This window comes from Neolamprologus brichardi, chromosome 23 (genome assembly GCF_056152115.1).
Source record: "Neolamprologus brichardi isolate AB-2024 chromosome 23, ASM5615211v1, whole genome shotgun sequence".
NCBI classification, from domain to species: Eukaryota; Metazoa; Chordata; class Actinopteri; order Cichliformes; family Cichlidae; genus Neolamprologus; species Neolamprologus brichardi.
In genome coordinates, this window is record NC_142125.1 from 23158128 (window position 1) to 23180071 (window position 21944).

Below are 21944 nucleotides of genomic sequence, written 5' to 3' on the forward strand. Positions count from 1 at the left end.
AAAGGAGACAATCAAGCATCAGGATTTAAGTCGCACTGCCCATGAGCTATTCAGGTTAGACAGGCAGCGGTGGCAGCCTGAAGGGTCCTCAGTGTCGAGGTATTGTAGTCGAACCCCCACGTGACCGCACACTGATACACTGCAATAACAGCTACAGTGTTTTAGGAGGAAAACCTGCAGCATGACTGTGTGAAGGGAATAAGAAAAAGGCCTAAGAGAAACTGAATACTTGTTGTTAGTGAGAATGAATCACACCATAAAGGCAGTAAGGAGGAACAGCCTGCACACGCTTCTTTTAGATTATAAAACCTGAGGAGAGGCTGGTGGTGAGGGAAGATGTGCTGCAATGTGGGAGGTGATGATTCAGATACTGATTAACACAAAATATTTTCATTATTTGGGACTCTGCGAAGATTCGGGGTTCAGCATCTCACCCAAGGACACCTCAAAAATTGAAATCAAAAAAATTAACCATGTCATTAATAGACAACCCACAGTGTAGCTGTGGATATTGTAAACAAGTGGTAAACGTGGCCAGTCCCAAGTATTTTGTTTTTTTAACTGTGTTGTTTCCATTTCAAAGTGACCTTGGTTTGTTCCCCTTAAAATGGCACACTTTAAACATTGGAACATTTTTTAATGTTCTATTTTGACTAAAATATGGGTTCCTGACATCTGCAAATCATTGCACTCAGTTTTTATGAACATTTTACACAGCAACTTTTGTGGAAATTTATTTGTAATAAAATGATACGATACTATCACCATACTTTGCTCATGATACGATGATATTAAGATTTTTAAGATTTTGTGCGTTTTGCAATAACATATATTGTGATTTATCACATTTTCTTTTACTTAAAATTATGTAGTCTAAGTAAAATATTGTCAATATCTGTTTAAACATGCTGGCAATCTGTCTACATTTGTAAAGTAGAAAATAATTACTTTCAAACCTTTGTCAATTTCTCCAAGTGACTGCAGTCAGTCCAAGTAAGACCTTTTGCAAAAAGGTTGACTCCTATCAGATGATCCGTGCAATCAAAAGTGCAACACCTTCAAGATCTGGGCAACCATTTAGTCACAAGTTACGATCAGTCGCAGCACGTGGAAAAATTCACAACAATCAACAACAGATTCCAGGAGGTTGCTGTCCTATTTTTACTTGTGTAACTGAGCTATCAGCTTGCTGTCAATCAGGAGGTAGCTTTGTCAAGTTTGCTCTGCTAATGTTATCTCGGGAAGGTAGTGCACTTTTATTCGTGGTATTTTCAGAGTGCAATTTATTTAATAAAATATAAATATTTAATATTAATATAATATTTAATATTGTAAAATATAAAATTCAAGTTTGTTATACTCCGCCCACCCAAGTATGACTATTGATCCGCCCACAGCACTGCAGTGAAAACTGGAGGTTACAGCTCCAAGAACAGCTTTCATATGAAGGAAAACTGTTGTACTTTACTGGCCTGGTACAGGCCAAAGGCTGAAACAAAGCTGCTCTTAATCCTACAACTGTTGCTGGATCTTTAACCTCTTCAGACTTCATGTTCTTATTGGGACACCTTGGAAGTATTAAGTTGTGCCAGAATCCTCTTCTCCATTTCTGCCAAACATTCATTTTCACATCTACATGCACCAATAAACACTCAACATTTTAAAGGTTTTGTGTTGTGAAACCTTAAAAGTTCATCATACAGCTAATAATTTTATCTTTAGCTACAAAGATCCTGGCTTAAGATGCAGAAAGACAGTGCTGCGGAGTCATTTCAGCCAAACAATCTTTATACTAAAACGTAATCGGCTTCCATAAAGAAAAGACCCTTATCCATAACTAATAATAACCCTTCAACTTCCGTCAATAAGTCTCTATTTCAACAAACCAGGCATACAATCCACTTTTTCACGTAATAAATGTTTTATAAATGTCTTTACATTTTCAACATGTTTTAACTCATGTAGCTTTGTGAAAAAGAAGACTGAGTGTCATGTTATAGGCAGAACAAGGCACATCATACATTCATACAATGAACTGTCTTTCGACTGCACTCAGACAAAGTCTGCACACGAAGCATGCCACACTTAAAAACATCTCATTTCCGTCAGATACATGATTAAAAAAATCATCAGCTTGCATGCAGGATTACACAACAGTTTGGTGGATGTGCGTTAATACAGCGTTAATTCAGGTCTTTGCTCTCGACCTCAAGCACAGAAACAAAACAAACTTCAATCTTATAGCCAGTAAAAATAACTCATAGTTCCTTTGAAATCCTTTTTTTTTTATAATTTCCTGTTTAATCTCAGAAAGAGCAGAATGACACGGATAATAAAAGAATAAATAATTATAAAAAATATACACGAGGAGATCAGAGTGACAGCGTCCTAAAACAGTTGCGCTGAAGATGGAAACCTCGTCATGTAAACCTCAGTAATGGAAGTAGTGCAATAGATGGAAAACACAGCAGATCCCAGATGAGCCTAAAAATAACTCATCTGAGAGGAAAAAAACCCAAAAACCTGGCTGAAGAAATACTTTAAATATGTTTGACGTCACCTGACTTGTGCTTTTAACAGATCAGAGGACACGAAACTATCACTGAGGTTTTGTCTAAAGGTCCAACACTTATTACCAGGAAGTTTCCTTGAAGAAAAATTATAAAAAAAAAAAAAAAAAAAGGAAATTTGGCGCTAATTAAAATAAAAATGTTCTCTTTTTTTAAAAAAGAAAAAAGAAAAAGAAAGAGCGGCTCCATTTAAACACTATATTATGTTAAAGGCTCTTATGCTAAAAGGCCCAGTTTTACAAAAAGCTGGAGGTGACTTTTGTCCTTATTTGATGGCAACACTCATAAAATGAATTCAAAAAATTCTCCTGCCTAAAACAAGTCATCTTTAACTTTTGCACAAATAAAAATCTCCAGAATAAACAAGGAGCTTTGGAAGTACAGAAACTAGCCTTTTTCACCTTTTCAAGAGTTGATGCTAAGCTAAGCCAAGCTAGCCAAGGTTTTTTTTCATGTTAATAAGGAAGTTTTTCCTTTCCACTGTCACCAAGTGCTTACTCATAGGGGGTCGTTTGATTGGTGACTGGATTATTAGATGGATTATAGAGTGTTTACAGTATAAAATACCGTTCTTGTGATTTTGTGCTATGTAAAACTAAATTAAAACTAATAAATAAAACTAAATTAATTACAGCAGTGACAAACTATCACTACTTATGTCCTCAATATTTGTCAATATCAGTATGCTTTGAACAATAAGATAAAGTTGTCATTAAAATCTTAAAAAAAGACAGAGTCAATTTGCTATCAGTCTGTTTTTCTTGTAATATATTAACTGTTAAAATGAATGAAAATCACATATCGGTTGTATTTTAATTTTCTAATAAAGTACAGATGTTTGGTCTCCCTGTATCGATACAACATCAGCATACAAAATGCCGTGATACTACAATGTATCGATTCTTCCCGCTCTACATTTAATGGATATATATTGGATACACAAATGGATTTTGTTTGATTGTATTTGATTCATGTGGACATTTTGCCCCAGCTGAACTATAACTTTAGAAACGGACAATCAAGACCTCACCAATTAAACGTCTCTGGCAGCGCCTCGGTAGCAAAACTGGTTTAAATTGCCACTACAATTACCAAATACCCGCTTTCTTCATCTTCAGCCTCGCATATTCGCCTCTTCTGGCTGAAGTGGCACATTCAAGTTCTCTTTTCTTTTTATTCTGCTGCTCGCATCCTGTCAACCATTTAGTCATATACAAGTAGACTGATACAGCTAACGTACGATGACTGAACAACAGCTAGAACGGGCGTCCTGAAAAGGTGAAAGCATCTTCCTCAAGCAGCTGCTAAAACCTTTTTTCACTTAATAAAAGGGTGATTATTTTTGAGAAACATAAATGAAGTGCTCTGTTTTCAATACCTGGAACCAAATTGCTTTTTTTTCCTTCTTTTTCTAGGAAACTTCACATTTATCTGTAAATTGTGTTGCGTAAAGCAAAGCCACCTGAAGATGGTATTTACACAATAATCAGCGTCAATCAAGGAGTGCTGGACAAAGAGAACGTCAAAGTATTAAAAGTGCTGCGTAAAAAGACAGTATAAAATGTTGTGTGTGTGGTCTGAGGCACCAGATGTTAAGACTTTGGACATAACAGATGAAACAAACAGACACATCTCAGCCTCAATCATTAGATACCGTTTCACCCAAAACACACAGGAGTGCTTGATTTGTCCAAATTCATCCGGCTGCATGCTTGATTGCAATATTGTCATTCAAATAGCTCCATTTGCATATTTTTTTTGTGTCATCACCACCTTTAAAGGTTGTTTTTTTTTTTGTTTTTTTTTTTGGCATCCAACTCAGACTCCGCCCCCGCTTCGGTCCACCGACACCGGTTCCCTCTGATCCAGAGTCTCCTCTGCAGTTTTCATCAGAATGGCCAGGCGGCTGTCCGACACGTGTCCCTTCTTCACGGCGCTCATCAGCTGCGGAGGGAACAGCAGAGAACAGAGTACGTGGCGTGTAGGACAACGGCGGGAAAGGTTAACCTGTCAAAGTGAGGCGGGCCGCTTTCCTCGGGCAGAAATAATTATCTGCAGGACGAGGAGGAAACCGCCTGCCTGGCAGTGAAAGGCTTTAGAGCTCACCTCCACATCCCTGAGTTTGAGAGGCAGACGATGAAACCATTTTTAGTTTTCATGTGTTAAAGCTGAGCAAGGTGCGACTGTTTTAATGTGAAAATGAGGTCATGTAATCTTCTCCAACGGCAGGAAACAAGCAGACGATTTTAATGTTCTCTGACATGATTATATATTCTTCTCAATCTTAGTGTCAAGAAAGAAGAAGAAAGTGCTCTCACTGTTTTTTCTTTTCTAAAAATTTAGACACAAAACAAAAATATTTAAACTCCTTATATTAATTCTATTAAATTGGTTCAGGTCAAATACGCCTTTATTTTAAGGACTTTATGTTCTGCTAAGCAGCTTTATCTATGCTAACTTCATTAACAAAAGATATCTAATCACCCGATCACATGGCACTGACTCTGTGCATTTAGGCATGTAAACATTGTCAAGGTGGCCTCCTGAACTTCAAACTGTGCAACAGAATGGAGAAAAAAGAGGATTTAAGTAACTTTAAATGTGGCATGGTTATTGGTATTTCAGAAGCTGCTGATCTGCTGGGATTTCCCACTCACGCAGTTCTAGTTTTGTTTTTGTTTTTTATAGAGAATTGCTCTGAAAAAGAGAAAACATCCAGTGAGCAGCAGTTCTCTAGGTGAAAATACCTTGTTGGACCCTGAGGTCAGAGGAGAATGACTGGACTGCTGGGAGCTGGCAGGAAGGCAACATTAACTCAGATAAGCATTTGTTAGAACCAAAGTACGCAGAAGAGCATCTCTACAGCAGCAGAAGAACACACTGGCTGCCGCTCCTGTTCCTTATCCACCACAGATAGTCACCTGGCTCAGCTTTAACACTTCTTGGACCTTTTTAGTTCATTTCCCACCTCCAGCCATAATTTTCGTTAACCGGAGAACTGGGTTAGGTTTTGTATGAGGGTTAAAAGATCCATTTCATGCACACTACTTTCTGTTTGTTGTTCACATGGCGAGTCAGGTGAGCAGGAACAAACGCACAGATACAGATGTCATCACAAAGGAAGCTCTTTTCACTTTTAGCTTCTCTATTGTCCGAACATCGGCTCGCTTGCAGCAGAGATAGGTGGCTAACAAAGGTAGTCCTCTGTAATGGCTCTTCTCTGGACTCGAGTGAGAAAGTAATTTAGCGACAGACGGACGTGTGGGCTCCCCGGACACTCCTCAGGCCTCATTACACGAGTCGCTGAAAGAGCCTCTCCTCTCTAATTACCTTCATTTAGCCTGACCTGCCGCTGCTTTAGACTTCACACTCTCGGCTTGCAGCAGCAACGTCTTCTACTCATCTGTCAGGTGGACACAGGTCTTTCTTTTTTTTCTCTCTCTCTTAACGACAGGATAATTTAAGTTCCAGCTCTCCTGCATGTATGAGGAGGAATCCTTTATCAGGGTAAAAATACTGAAAATGACAGGCAAGAGAGGCGGAACTGAACCTTTGACTTTTGGTGATCTTACTATTAGAAAAACTGGATTTGTACACTTACAGGCTGAATTCATGTTAATTCCAGGCTCAATTTCCCACAAAAAAAACAAAAAAGAAAAAGGCTGAATCTGTGTGTGATAGATCACGCTCCTGAGGGCTTCCATTATCCCACCTTTGCGTCCTCAGTCATGTTTGCTCTGCTGGTTTGAGAAGGGCAGGCACACTCACAGAGGTGTTGGGCATTAATGCTCCCTCTTATACGACACACACCACACTGCATACTGTGCATGTGTGCATAAAAAATCATTTTTATTTGCATTTTTTTGCAAATTTGTTCTGGTATTTTCGATTTTCCTGTAAAGGTTTAAAATATAAATACAATAATATTTTAAGATTATTTAAATGTTTGCAGGAAATCATGTAGCTGAAAATCTGCGATCCAAATAGTTTTCAGTTTTTCCATGAATCTCATTTTTGCAAATGAAAACAAATAAATTTGCATTATTACAGCCAGCCACTTTTTTTTATTACAGCCATTTCCAGCTGTTTCTTTTTTCACTGCCTGCTAAAATCTAGAAAAAACCCCAAAATCCAGTCCACCACCGCATTTTGGATTTGTAAGCTGTAACTAAACCTTTAAGACGTGTTTCTATGTAACATCACCCGCCATTCCATTAGGTACACTTTGCTAGTACTGGGTCGGACTCGCTTTTGGCTTAATTCTCCGAGGTTTTAGTCCATGTTGACATAACAGCACCACACAGTTACTGCAGATTTGCAAATGAGAATCTTCCATTACACTGCATCCTAAAGCTGCTCTGCTGGATTAAAATCTGAAAACTGGCTAATATAACGAAGTGACATGCTGTCCATTCGGTGATGCTCTTCTGCATACCTTGACTGCAACCAAGGTATGCAGAAGAGCATACCTTGCATGCATTTAGGCATGAAGCACGTCTATATGCCCAAATCCTTTGAGTTGTTAAAAGGTGATTGGCTGATTAGACAGCTGTACCTAACAAAGTGGCCGCTCAGAGCACGTAGCTCAAAGCTAGTTTAAGCATTTATTGTGAACAGCGGCTCCATTAACAGATCACAGATAACTGATGTCTGTCTTGTGCTTACAGATGCTAAATGAAGGCACTTAAAATTAAGCGCTGCTGATCATCTCTGTACTTAGAGCCTACCTGCAGGAATTCATCAATTTCGACTTGTCCGTTCTTGTTGAGGTCCACTTCATTAAGGATTTCATGGAGCGCGTTTTCATCAATGTGCACATTGATGCTCTGCAGGGAAGGAAAAACACAGCACTCGGGATCAATGACATGCAGCTGCGGGTAACAAATATGTGAAGACTGAGAGAAAAAAACTCACCTGTAAAACTCGCTGGACGTCAACAGTGGTGATGAATCCTTTGCTCTCTTTGTCAAACTTATGGAAACGCTTCTTGTACCTGTCAGACACACGAGCAGTAACAGCCGATTTACAGCAGCGATATTAACAGACAACAACAACAGCAGTGGATCAAATACCGTCATGTTGATGTTGCGCATACAACACCATAACCAGCATTGGCTCAGGACCAACACTGGAACCAGTCCACGACCCAAAAAACCCACATGGCCTCCAGTAACCACTACTTAAATTCTAGCTTTCATTCCCTGGTTGGTATTTGGGAATGAACATTTTTCCCTAGCGAGCAGTGGCTGTTAGAGGCTGTTATGCTTTCCTCAAAAGCGTGTTGACCTTCTAATTACTCGCTGGTTTGGAAATGCCTTTGAGGTGCAACAGCAACAGTTTGTAAGTTGTAACTACTACCATCTGCACTGAAATAAATAAAATAAGTATTTTCCCCAAACGGGATAAAAAAAGGCCTGACTTTCCTCCTTTCACCCACCACCTCACCCACCATTTATGACCTACTTATACTTTTTTATTTATACTTATAGTATTTAATAGCTTCATTTGTGTTTATGACCCCTGTACTGTTTCATTTACCTATGACAGGTAATCTAAGATGTTTTCATATTACTTTTATACATAGAGGAGTTTTGGTATCACAGCTCTACCAGATCCTTCAAAGAGTTTAAAAGGGCATTGCCTGAAACTGTTGCCAACTCCATCCAATTCATCCAACCAGAGATCAGTACCAGAGACAGTATTTGGGTAACTGAGCCACAAACATGGTCCTTTATCCCTGAAAGCAGCAGGTTTTTCCAGAGCCTGAGTGTCTGCTCCAGAATCTCTGAATCTGGTTCTGGGTCTGTTAGCTGTGTAATAATCAGAGCCAGCAAGTCGAACAAAAAAAATGTGAGGAGTTGTAGAGACAGACTGACAAAATTTACAGTGGGGAGAAATATTCCCCTTATAGGAAAAATATGAGAGCGAACTTAAATATGATCAGGGTCATAAATTACTATAAAAAATAATATTTAAATACTTGACAGAAATCCTGTAGTTGAAATTTGCTCTGTGGGGGTTCAGTAAGAACCACAGAGTCTGTGTGCCCCTCTATGGACATGTCTCCCCTGACCAATCACCAAACCGGTCATGCTAAACGATGCTACAGACATCACAACTTTCTCCACGGCTTTTCCAGACACTTTCACATCTGTCACGAGTTCAGGGTGAACCTGCTCTCATCTGTGAAAAGCTCACGGTGCCTGTGGTGGACCTGCCAATTCTGGTATTCCTTGGCAAATGCCAATCAGTCTCCACAGTGCCAGGCAGTGAGCACTGAGCCCACCAGAGGACATCAGGCCCTCAGGTCAACCTCATGTAGTCTGTTTGTGATTGTTTGGTCAGCAACATTTAAACTAGTGACCTAATGGAAGTCATTTTGTAGCTCTCACAGTGCTCATGCTGTTCCTCCTAGCGTAAAGGAGCAAATATCGGTCCTGCTGATGGATTAAGGACCTTCTATGGCCCTGTCCAGCTCTCCTACAGTAACTGCCTGTGTGTTCCTGCGACACAACAAACCTGACAATGGCACGTATTGATGTGCCATCCTGGAGCAGTTGGACTACCTGTGCAACCTCTGTAGGGTCCAGGTATCGTCTCATGCTAGCAGTAGTGACACAGAGACTGGCCAAATGCAAAACTAGTAAAAAACAGTCAGAAAAAGTGAAGAGGGAAAAATGTGTGCCCTCCAGCTGCAAACCATTCCTTTGTTGGGGTTTGTCTCATTGTCACACGTCTACTGGACTTGTTGTTCATTTCATTAACACCAAAGCAACTGAAACTCATTAACAAGCCCCTCTGACACTTAAATGACCAGAACAACATCCCAGAGGTTAAACTGACTGGATGGTATACTCTCATTAAAGTGTTCCTTTAATTTTTTGAGTAGTCTATAACTGATGTGGAACATGATTAAGAAAGAAAAAAATGCATCAATCAGGAAACTTAAATGAACTATCTGACGTTTTCAAAAGCACTACCTGGCTACTTCATGGTTGTCCAGGTTAATCTCAGACGTCTTGGTTATTTGCTCAGAGCGAGACCTGTAGCCCATCTCATGGTACAGGAACTTCCTCGCTGCCTCGAGTTCCTCCTGGATTTAAAGGGAAAAAAAGTGAGCCCACACTAATCAGCAGAGTCATTTTCTCCTTAATCAGAACAAACAGATCCACACATACACCCTCTGTAACTCAGGTTATAACATTAAATGAGGCATCTAATGTCTAGTGAGGTCACTACAATGTGTGTAAACGGCTAATATGTTTCTTTTTCTCCAGCTTGCTACATGTCACTCATACAAGCTGCTGTCTAAAAATGCACTGCTCGACGTTAGTTTACCTGATTCTCAGGTCTTTTAGCTCTAAACAAACCTCAAAACACTGGAAAACACCTGGTTTTCCAAAACTCAAAATAACATCTTCAAAAGTCTCTTTGTGTCTGACCACCACATCAAATCTAAAGAAAGTCTGTCGCTGTCACATGACAGTGACAGGGAGGAGAAATTATTTATTATGGCTGCATAACTTCCACCCATCCTAGAAGGGAGACTTTCTAATCTGTGTTTCGTTAAACATACTCCAGGACTACGCTGATTAAAATCTCTCAATCACAGACCAAGAATTACCAATACCAAATTTTGGGATGATGTTACAGGCTTTTTTTGGGAAAACTGATCATTGGAGCTGCAGTACTGTGAAAAAGTATCTTCCACCTTCCTGATCAATCAAATCAAACAAATTTAATACTAGATGAAGTTAGTAAGTCTGAGTAAATACAAACTGCAGCTTTTTAATTTATTACATGAAAAACTGTAATTAAAAAAAGGGATCATCAAGATGTTTTTGGTAAATGTGAGACGAGCCTTTGTGATCTTTTTGGTCAGCAGTGGCTTTCTCCTTGAACTCTCCCATGGACGCCATTTTTGCCCAGTCTTTTTCTTATTGTTGAATCATGAACTTTGACCTTAACTGAGACAAGTGAGTTAGATGTTCTTTTGTGGCCTCTTGGATGAGTCATCGAAGCTCTTGGAGTAATTTTGGTTGGCTGGTCACTCCTGGGAAGCTTCACCACCGTTCCAAGTTTCCTCCAATTGTGGATAATGTCTCTCACTGTGGTTCACTGGAGTTCCTGAGCCTTAGAAATGGCTTTGTAACCTTTTCCAGACTGATAGATGTCACTGACTTTGTTTGTCAGCTGCTCCTTTAGATCGTGATGTGCTGTGTTGGTGTTTGAGATCTTTTAGCTTCACTTTGTCACACATTTTCTATTTAAGTGATTTCTTGATTCAACACGTCTGGCAGTAATCAGGCCTTAATGTAGCTGAAGAAACTGAAGTCAGGGTTCCAAAAAATGTGGTTAATACAGTTAATTCATGATGTACTTCTTCACACAGGCCCAGGTGAGTTTGGATAGGGTTTCTCCCTTAATAAATGAAATCTTCATTTAAAAACTGCATTTTGTATTTACTCTGGTTATCTTTGCCTAACGTTAAATTTTGTTTGATGATCTGAAACAACTTTTACACAAGGAAAACCAGAAACCAGATTGTTTGGTGCATGATTAACCGACTTGTTTATGAGCTATTCTCCCACTACTTCTGCTGGTTAACAATAAAGGCCTAAAATAGCTCAACTTTCATGCATGCACAGAGCCTCCTCTATGAAAGAGCAAAGGGTGTGGACTTTTCCATTGTACTTTGATCAAAAACGAATCCCTGCCCCAACTTGAGAAACCCACCAGGGATTAAAGCTTTATGCAAGAAGCCAGGGGAATAAAACAAGTGTAATCCCATCAGTGCATGTCCTTTTAACCTGCAGACATGCACCTCAGGATGCTGGTGACAGTTTTAGAAATAGAGTTAGGTTATGCTTTAACCATAAGCACACTTTCAGTAGAAGATGTGGGCCTTATATTTCCTTTTTTTAAATGTCTGTGAAGACATTCTCATCCAAGAAGCTTCTTGGATGAGAGGTGAAACGTCTTCAAGCAACTTAAAGAATTCCAGACGCTTTTCTTTGCAAGCTCCTTTGACTACGATGACCTGGATGACTGAGAACCTTCACAGACATATTGCGGTGCGTATTTTTTTTAAAATAAGCCTCTCTATGTGGACGATTCTGTAAATCTAACCATACCAAACGGTGACCTGGTGAATGTTAAAGGGTTAAAAACATCAAGAGTTGTAAACCCGTACCGTCCTCTTCTCCTGACTCCAGTCCAGTTCTTTGCCCATGATCTGGACGATACGTGGGAGCGCCTCGTCAGCCGCCTGCACATTCAGGAAGCCCAGGCGAGTTCGCCGGGCGATGACATCGATGGCGGTGCAGGCGTACTCCTTAATCGCATATAGCACCTGAAAAAGACGAGAAGCTCTCAGACACTCTTCAGACACACAGCTGGGACTTTAACCGTTTACATAACAGTCCCACTTTACCTCGCTCTCGATGTACGGGAATTCAGACACCAATCTTTTCCCGACGATCGGCCATCTCTGCCCAGTAACCTGAGCCATTTTGGCAACATCGAATGCCCTTCCCCCATACGTGGAGGCCAGGTGTTGAGCGACCTGTGCCAGAGAACGATATAAATACTTACTTAAATACCTAGATTTTATATTAATTTATGTTAATAATAATGCTAATCAGAGGTTTTCTGCCCTGAAAACATGTTTAGGAATTTATACCAAAGCAAAATCACCAGGACTGTGATAAAACACCATTACTCAATTACTCAAACAATTATCAAAGGTCATAAATTACAGGGACATGCATAAACACTAAGGTGAAACTAAAGCAAAAAGACTGCCTGAATTTGTGTAGTCAACCCCCAAACACACAATTTAAACTGTGTTAATAACAGGATTAAATTATTGGATAATCAGAAGCACTTATTAGAAGTTTATTGACTGTTAGTTACATCGAAACATGTGACCCACCTGTTATTCACTGATAAAGCTTTTATTAAAATGAATACATTATTCACTCATTAAGACCTTTTTTTTTGTTTTTTTTCTTACATCTGCCAGAACAAAGTCTCATTAAGGTCTATAATTTGATTTTCCTAAATATATAATTTACACTAAACTGCTTTTTATATCTAAACGTTTTTACCATCCTTGTCATAGGAGCTTTTATATAAAGTCATTAGCTGAACATTTATGAGAAATACATAAGCAGCATCAGTAGGAATATTACAAGTCATTTCTTACATGAGGAAAAAAAGACCAACACCTCTTATACTGACTGATTAATACATTTGTAAACAGAGTTTAACAGTATATCATACTTTCACATGGCTACTCCTGCTGTTTCCCTCCACTGTTAATGGCATATTGCTATAAAGGTTAAATAATGGGGGGGCTGTGACCTTGGCTAAAATATTTCTATAGAGAAAGATGTTGAACATCCTACTCCAACTTAAGAATTACAGGTGTGACGCCTAAATTCAGCTTATTTGGAAAAACCCAAATAAGCTGAATTCAGTGTGTGTATAATAAGTGTGTGAATGTATAATTCCTGTTATCCCTCCTACAACATATAAGTCCATTATTATAAAAATCTATTTGCTCTTGGTTAGTTTTCCCAGCTGCCAGTGAAAGAATGAGCAATAATGGCACAAGTCTGAATAAGTAAATAGATACATATAAATGTAAAATATAGAAATAATTAGATAGCTACATAAATTCATATGGAGAAATAATATGTAAATGCAAAAACAGAACAATTAATTAATTAATTAATATCTACAGTTACAACATTAGTTGTGATGCAAAACTATCTAAATAACTTTCAAAGACTGACTGAGTATAAATGAAGATAAATGTAAAAATAAATAAATCATTAAGTAAATGTTGAAGTATATATGATGCAAAATAGAGAATTAATTAGATTAATGTAAAACTACGTAAATTGATTTGCAGAACTAAAAACATAAATATAAAAACTGAGTGAATACACTAAATAAATACATTATATATATTAAATACATTAAATTTATCTATAAATTAATGTTGTAAACTAAAACTAAACTAAATAACTGTAGTAAAACTGAGCATAAATACATTAATAAATACATGAATTGTGAAATACAAAAAATATAGAAAATGTAGAATAAAAATTAAAAATATCAAATCTGGAAAAACAGCTGTAGCCTTAATTAAAATTTGAATAGTATGTATAGAAATAATTTTTCAATTCCCTCCCCGAATAAATGTTTGTATTTACTTAATTTATTGATTAATTTATTTAGAATTATTTAGTTTTCTGTCCTCTTTAACAGCATGTTTTTAAAAAAGGTCAGAAGTTTTAATAGTTGAATACAAAATTAGAGAAAAACACCCTGATATTAACAGATTCAGCACTGTCCATCAACCAAATATTTCACTTTTAAACTGAAGACTGATTTTAACAGACGTTACACACAATTAAGGAGTTAAACAATAAAAATGCTTCTGCTTTTAAACGCACGTTTAAGTCCTTTCAATAGTTTAAATTATGTAAACTTGCAGCTGCTGGTATTCAGATGATCGATTTCACCGTTTCTGAGTTAAACGACAAACGATAGCGCCGCTTTGTCAATGAGGTGTCACATGTTTACAGAACACAACAGGTTATTTGCTATTCAGATCGTTGGCCTGCTGATCGTGTGAAAGGGCAAACGCTGTCCAAATACCAACAGTGACCTTTTAGGAATATTTCAGAGAACAACCAGAACAACCGGAGCTGAGGCCCCTAATGAGGAGTACGTTTACTGCAGGCACTCAGCGCAGGACTCCTTTTTCCTTATGAAACTATGTTCTACTGCGCTTAATGAAAACGAGCAGGCTAATTATCAGAAAGATGCTGCGAAGCTGATGTGAGTCGATGTGCCTTTGCTTAATGCCACTGGTAAATTGGACAGCACACAGTGCGTTGTAACTCGTGTCCAGTCTTTTGTGTAGTGGAAATGTCAGCTTTGTTACAGCAGCAGCTTTAATGTCAGCATCTGGTGGAGAAGACACCGAATGTGTCTGCGAGAGCTGCGGTTACAGCTCGGTTTGTACACGGCTGTCTCAGCCAGTGTGTACAGTAGCTACGCATTCCCAAACTTTTCTTAATGAAGCAGTAATCTCATTGATTGGTCTGAAAACAAACCTGGAAGATGTGGCTTTAAATATAAACCGTCATTCATCTCAGTGGCAGAGAGATCCACACTCATTAAAGTCAGACACTTATTTGTACACTCACCAGCCACTTCATTAGGTATACTTTTTTAACTGCTCATTAACACAAACATCCAGTCTGCCAATTACATGGCAACAACTGAGTGTATTTAGGAATCTGGACATTATCAAGATGATGAGCTACGTTCAAAAAGCATCAGAAAGAGGAAGAAGATGGTGATTTAAGCAACTTTAAACATGGCAGGGTTGTTGGACTGTGTATTTCAGAAGCTGCTGATATGCTGGGATTTTCCCACGCGACCATCTCTAGAGTTCTAGAACAATCTGAGAAAGAGAAAATAGTCTGTGAGCTTCACTAATCTGGGTGAAAACGATGCTAGAGGTCAGAGGAGAATGCTCAGCCCGCTTCGAGCTGTTAGGAAGACAACAGTAACGCAAATAACCACTTGTTACAACCAAGCTATACAGAGGAGCGTCTCATCAGCAGCAGAAGACCACACCGGGTGACACGTCTGTCAGCTACAAACAGGAAACTGAGGCTACAGTTCACATGAGCTCACTAATTAGACAATCAAAGGCGGAAAAAGGAACTGGTGAATGTTTCCCTGACCTCTAGTTCTTCCTCTTCCACCAGTACAGCTTCACAAGTTTGACTTTGTCATTTTACCAAACTTTTCAGATAAAAGTCTTTCAGCCTTTTAAATGAAAGCTGTTAATATGAAAACATCAGAGAGTGTTGCATTTTGACAACAATCAGAAGTAGAGCTTCATCGATGAACCAGCTATAATTGTAAAGGACAAAAGGCACCTATATATCAATTTAACATTTTCAAGGTTTAGACTGATGCTCAAATGAAAGCTAAGATAAGATAAGATGGTCTATATTAGTCCCACTGTTGGGTAATTCACAATAAACAGATGTAGCATAAGAAGAGATTTGAAGATGTGGTGGTAAAGTATGGGGCTTATTTATCAGTTTTTTGCAGCTTGGATCATAAGTTTGCCAAAAGAAGAAACAAAACTGCACATAAAGCATAAAATCATAAGAAACTCAACTCTCCGGTCCACAACGACACACTTCTTTGGCAAGTCTGATAAAATGTACAACAGAAGGAAACTTTAAATAAAGGCCTAGTATGCTTTGGGGTTAATGTAAGAAAAGGCCACTGTTTGAGAAATTAAGGCTAACATGTATAAAGTATAAAACCTGCCGAGTAGGACTGCTTTAGGCTGCTGGAAGCGACTCGGTAACAGAAGGAAAGCAGAAGCAGAGGAAATGAAAGGGAAAGAGCCATGGATCAGCAGCTGTGTTTAAAAACCTGCTGAGCTTTAATAGTAAACAGTACAGTATTAGGCTTTAATGACCAGCTGCAGTAACATAACATCTGACCTCTTTCTCCAGGCCGTAGTCCTGCACCAGGCGGATGTAAAGGGTCGGCGTCCACCCCTTGGCTCCCTCCAGCATCAGACCAACAGTCTTGCAGGAGTCAGCTGGCAGGCCGTGGGCCTTAATTGTTGAGTCCAGGGTCTCTTCAGCCATAGATCTGTAGGTGGTCCATTTCCCACCTGAACACCAAAGCTGTGTTTTAAAATGCATCACAGGTACCTCTCATTGAAGATGATCAAACAGATAAAGGCCAGCTCACCAGCGATTGTGACCAGTCCGCTGTCACTGATGCTGACGATGTGGTTCCTGCAGATGGACTGGGTGTCTTTGGAGCTGGGGTCCGTCACTAGGGGACGTATGCCGCTCCACGCTGCCAACACGTCTCCTCGACGCACTGCAGACACAAAAATGTCACACCATGTCATGTTTATTAAAGAAGGAGCCAAAGAGGAGAATATAGAGCTAAAAAGAAAAAGAACTGTGGGCCAAGAATGAATCCCTGAGGGACTCCAAGCACAACAAGATTTAATTTAAGACCCTTAAGAGCAATCTTTCTGACTAGAAACTCGCTGCTCTACCCAAAAAGATGAGATTACGATTACCTACCCTTCCCCAACGCACCACTGAATGCCCAAACCTGTGAGTCAGTAATTAAAAAAACCCTTTAAAGCTGCAGATTCAGTCACCATATAAGCATGCGGCTCCATGTGAAGCAGACACTTGGTACAAAATAAAAAGCAGGCTACTCAAACGTCCATCACAAAGCGCTCCTGTACCTTCTACATCAGGGCTGAGATAATTGCGGACCTCCCTCAGGATGAAGTTGATGTCGTCCTCCCCTGGGATTGGGTGGGCTGTCACGCTAGTGGGGGTGTCGGTTGTTCCGGCGATGGTCATGTTCTCCCACGGCAGGAAGAAGATGACACGACCATCGCTGGTGGCTGGATCGAGGAGACCCATGTTGTCAGGACTGTGCCAAGGAGAAGGGAAAAAAAGAGGATTTCTTATTATTAAATATACCACTCATAATAGAAGTAGCAGGAGTCTGTGCAGTTTATTGAAATAAAAAAGGAGAGTGGCGCAAAAAAATTTAGGAAAACAGCAGGAAAAGAAGGAATGGTGGCACTAAAAATGAGGAGATGAGGGCCAAACTGAGCAGGAGACAAATGAACACAGATATGGAGGAGGTAGAGGAGGCACGGGAGTATGTGGGTGGGGGGTAGATAGCAGCAGGAGGAAGATGAGAATAAGTGAGCAGGAGGAAGAAAATTAGGTGGTTGGCATTTCTGTTCAAAGGGCTCGCGCTCCCTCGGGTTTCACTCAATAAGCTTAGCTGAACTTTAAAACCTCCGACTTCAACAAAACCACTCTGCCACTCGGCTGTATCTTAACCGGAGAAGATTGTCCTATGTATGTAGGCGGAGGTCAGATAATAGTTTGGCTAGCTTAGTATTTACACACAGGAATGAGAAAACACAGGAACTACTATACATGTTAATGGAAGAGAAAAAGAAAACAACAGGAACAGCTTTGGTTGTTTTTGGCATTATTATGTCAGACCTGTAGTATCCGGGGATGACGATGTGAACTCCAGCACTGGGCTGGCAGATGTTCGAGGCCTCCTGGTTGTCCATCTTCCTCAGAGCGTCTGTGAACGGTCCGGTGGCGTTGATCACACACTTGGCCCTCACGTCAAATTCCTGCCCTGTGAAGACGAGCGAGACATTGACAGATTCGATTAAGAGAGACATCAAATACAAAAAATAAGCAAACAATAATGTGGGAGGAACCGTTCACTGACTTCTTAATGCAAACAGCAGCTTCTTATCACAATTAAATTAAGTTTTTCCTTTTTTATTTCACACCCCTGCAGCACCGTCCTGCCTGTGTATATATTATTTGCTATACACATTCATTTCTACTTACATTTACAATAATGCATTTACCTAAAACAAATCCTTTTAGAAGCCTTCATGGTCGTTAAGAACAACACATAACTCAAATAAAAGGAAGCCGTAGATATAGCAGCAGAAAACATCAGAGGCAGAAACAAGAAAAACAGCAACAAGATAATGTGAATTTCCTTCATCAGCTTTGAAGTATTACTATAACTTATTCATTAATAATCTAATGTAAGGCTTGTAGTTGATAATATAACTGTTATTAATGACCTGGAGTGCTACAGCTGGACACGATGAGACTGTTTTATTTATATTTTAACTTCTCTGTGGACTGCAGTGCACAAATATTTGGCTCTAATTGTAGCGCTTTTCTCCTCTGTTTGAGCGCCTCTTAATACAAGCGTCACTGACCCTTTGACACACATTTACAGAAGTGTTTTTTTCCTACGTCTGAGTGCTTTGAACCTAACATTTACATGCTCACACTCTGATGGATGCACAGGAGGACGACATGACCTGCTCTACCTCCTGAGCCGACGCCACACGCAAATGAAGCGAAAGCCAATTAGACGTGGAATCATGCAAATGCTTGGCTTCAACTTGTCTGCCATTTTGAACATGTGACACTGTAGTTCTAGATGTTCAGGCAAGGTGGCAAGGTGATACTACTTGCAAATACATCTTGATGCATGCTCAATCATCCAGGTAAGTAAATTGTGAAAGACTGAGCCTGAGGAGAGTCAAGGAAGCCATTTACGTGAAAAGGTAAAGAACATCTATGAATGGAGGAGGAGCCTTAAGGGTACATCTTTTGCCATCTTACAATGCTGTGATTGCAGCCACTCCCACTGTGAATGGCACTCATGGCCATTGATCTATGGACTTTAATCAGTGGTTGTTGATCAATGGTCATGAGAATTTGCATATTAATGATCAAGGAATTGACCTCATAACCCATTGTTCATTCAGTGGGCTAGTTTCAGTTATTATGCAAATGTACTGTTTATAAGGTTGGAAACCTGCAGTCAGCTGAGACTGAAGAAGTCACTTGAATGAGTGACGAAACGTTTCTCCCACTGAAGATGCTACGTCCAGATGAACAGAATCAACCTTTTAAGAGGTACTAGCAAAGACGTATACAATGTCTTGGACACCAGGAAACTATCGTTAGGAGGACACCAACTTATCTGCAAGCACTTGCCAACTACTCTCCTAGTGGAAGTGATGCAGATCTTTTGCTTTCAAAGTAAAAGTTGCACCTTTTGAAATGTGTTGGCTGTGTAGATCCAAATTTTACTTTAAAGGAAACTGTTTGTTTCTGGCTGCCGTTCAATGAGTAGTTGGCAAGTGTTTGCAGAAAGGATTGAAGACACTTCAATTACAGCACTGTCTTTATGATCAATTTCACCTACCAACTGCCAGAAACCTCCAGGAACTACTCACCAACTGGTTGTTGCTGCACATTTTTAATGTTCACTATGGTGAATAACTATTGATCAATGCGCACATGATGTCACACAAGAAACCTGAAAGGTGATGAATGAGTGGGAGAAAAAAACAGCAATCCACAGTGAAGGTGAAATTGTGTGTTTCTGATTTTCCCGCTCCCACCATAGGCGGCGTATTTGAGCTCAATATGACATGTTTTTCCAAAAAGCGAGAAGAGTGAACTTAAGTTATTAACCCTGGCTCTATGGTGTTAATGAGAAGTTAAAAGAAAGAGATTAAATGCACATGCCGTTGTTATGGTTACATGGTGGTCTTCAGGTATATAGCAGATATAGATCTGAGTCTTTCCATCCTCACTTCCAGGGATTTTTCATATTTAATCCTAATGTTTAAAAAGCTTTTTTAATGTCAGTCTCCATGTAGACTGATGAAACAGTTTGAAGCGGCACAACACAGCTTGGCCTTTTTAAATGATTATTTCATCTTCTCTTTTTATGGTGTTGGAGGAAGTCTAAACCTTCAGGGTCAGGATGATCTTTCTAACCTGTGCTTTAGGAGCTCAGAGACACTTTCGGATGGAAAAAATTAAACTTTAGAGCGCCATCTCGCCGCCCGCGTCCCTCACCTGTGATGACGTCCCTGCAGCGGGCACCGCACACCTTCTCTCTGCCGCTCTGTGGGTCCTTTTTCTTCAGCAGGTGAATCACCTCGGTGTAGTTTGCGATGGCGGCGCCGTAGCGGGCGGCACTGAGGGCGATGGCCAGGTTCATACGGGCATCATTGTGCTGACCTGAAGCAGGACAGAAAAGAAGGACATGAACAAGATGGAAGGAAGAGGTCATTTGTGCCTTTTTATAGGCATTTAGCTGGATTTCTCACATGGATAGGAGAATTTGTACCTAGGGGAAGTATCTGAGGAATGCATACATATAATGCAGCAGCCAGCCAGCTCGGCGTAAGTGGATTAGGCCCAACATTGTGTGTGTGTGTCTGTGACAATAAAGGAGTGTCTGCTGTTGCTGGTGGCAGCGGCAGTAACCAAGGAAGTGGGAGAAATAGCTGCTGCTGCTCAGCCGCTCCGACCGGTGACGCCGCCGCCGCTGCTGCTCTGCGCTCTACACCGCCGGGAGAGAAGGTCATATTTCGAAATGTCACGGGCGTGATTGTTCCAGACGGCATAATTGGAGAAAAGACGACCCACCCCTCCCCCTCCTCCCCATCACCCTGGCCCCCAGCCCCCACCCCTTCAGAGCAGATGATGGGAGGATGGTGAGGAGGTGAAAATCAAACATATGCTGCTCTGCACCAGGAAAACGCTCTTCCATTTTCTCAGTCTGCAGTAAAGGCAGGAACCTCTGATCACTTAAGAGTAAAAGTATTTTAAATGGATAAATTAAACTTCAGGTAAGCGCTCCTTACTGTGCTGAAGAAATAAACGGATATTAATGGATATCGTATTTTATTTCATAGTAAAAATATGATAAAGACAAACATCAGCAACCTCTAAGTGGTGTCATTTCTCCAATTAAAATAAAACAAACAAAAAAAACCCAGCCTGTTGTGAGTGAACACAACGAGCCCATACTGAGCGAAGCCAGCAGTAGAAAACACATCACCCGCAGATACGCCGTTGTTATTTTCGGCGGCGGAACGGAAAGGACGCCAGAGGCACAAGGCTCCTCACACTCAGCTGGACGCTCAGCATATGTTTGGTTCTCCTTCGTGGTGAAACGGCAAACACGCAACCTTTAGCGCCGCGGGGGTAGAGGGGGCATCCTACCAGTCTGTCAACACATTTTGTTCGGCACCAGTGGAGATGTGAAGGCCTCGGGCAGCGCTGCATCCGAGGCCTGCATTCTCTAATCTGCTGTTTGGCTTAATGATACGATCCCAACATGTTTCCTGAAGTATATTTCAAATTTGCACTATTTGTGCTTAAATGTGAATAAAGGAGAAAGTTGGTCGTAAACTTTAACTGAATTAAATTCTTAGCAAAAAGTATGTTTTTATGTAAAGAATAAATTGTTTTTTTGCTTCTTTGTCTGTACTCGTACAGGTTTTGAACAGCACAGCTAAAAATATGTCTGTGAATTGAAGAAAGACAGATTGTATTTTAAAGGCGTTTCATTTTTACTACTGCTGTGTTTAGTAGTTTACTCACACTGGCATCAATCTCATAGTAATTTGGGGCTTTTAATGATTTCATTGAACTGTTTAAAACAAGAACTGGGAGAACAAGTTTGATATTATTTAGGATTTTTTCTAATCAACACAAGGTCAAAAATAAACACGCAGTTCAAATACATCCACCCAACTGTGTCCGAGTTTCAACAATCTAGCTGTTGGTTCCCGGTGAAGTTGAAGAAATTCCTTCTTTATTATTCCAACCAATTTGTGCAGTGTACCAGTACCACTGGCAGCAAAACAGCCCCAGAGCATGATGTTACCACCACCATGCTTGACAGCTGGTACGTTGT

The 21944-nt window shown here is 40.0% G+C and overlaps 1 protein-coding gene across 3 annotated transcripts in view; it reads right to left on the reverse strand.

Annotated features, from left to right (window-relative positions):
- Positions 1 to 1902: 1902 nt before the first annotated feature.
- Positions 1903 to 21944, reverse strand: part of gpd2 (glycerol-3-phosphate dehydrogenase 2 (mitochondrial)) — a 34975-nt gene continuing 14933 nt past the window's right edge. For all 3 annotated transcript variants that reach the window (XM_087835951.1, XM_087835952.1, XM_087835953.1), the window contains 11 exons: positions 20093 to 20257; positions 17678 to 17822; positions 16894 to 17087; positions 16377 to 16511; positions 16121 to 16296; positions 12004 to 12135; positions 11764 to 11922; positions 9551 to 9663; positions 7485 to 7563; positions 7298 to 7396; positions 1903 to 4514 (listed from right to left, as the gene is read on the reverse strand). In XM_087835951.1, coding sequence (XP_087692077.1) covers positions 4389 to 4514; positions 7298 to 7396; positions 7485 to 7563; positions 9551 to 9663; positions 11764 to 11922; positions 12004 to 12135; positions 16121 to 16296; positions 16377 to 16511; positions 16894 to 17087; positions 17678 to 17822; positions 20093 to 20257 — 1523 coding nt within the window. In that variant the 3' untranslated portion in view covers positions 1903 to 4388. The remainder of the gene's footprint in view (positions 4515 to 7297; positions 7397 to 7484; positions 7564 to 9550; positions 9664 to 11763; positions 11923 to 12003; positions 12136 to 16120; positions 16297 to 16376; positions 16512 to 16893; positions 17088 to 17677; positions 17823 to 20092; positions 20258 to 21944) is intronic.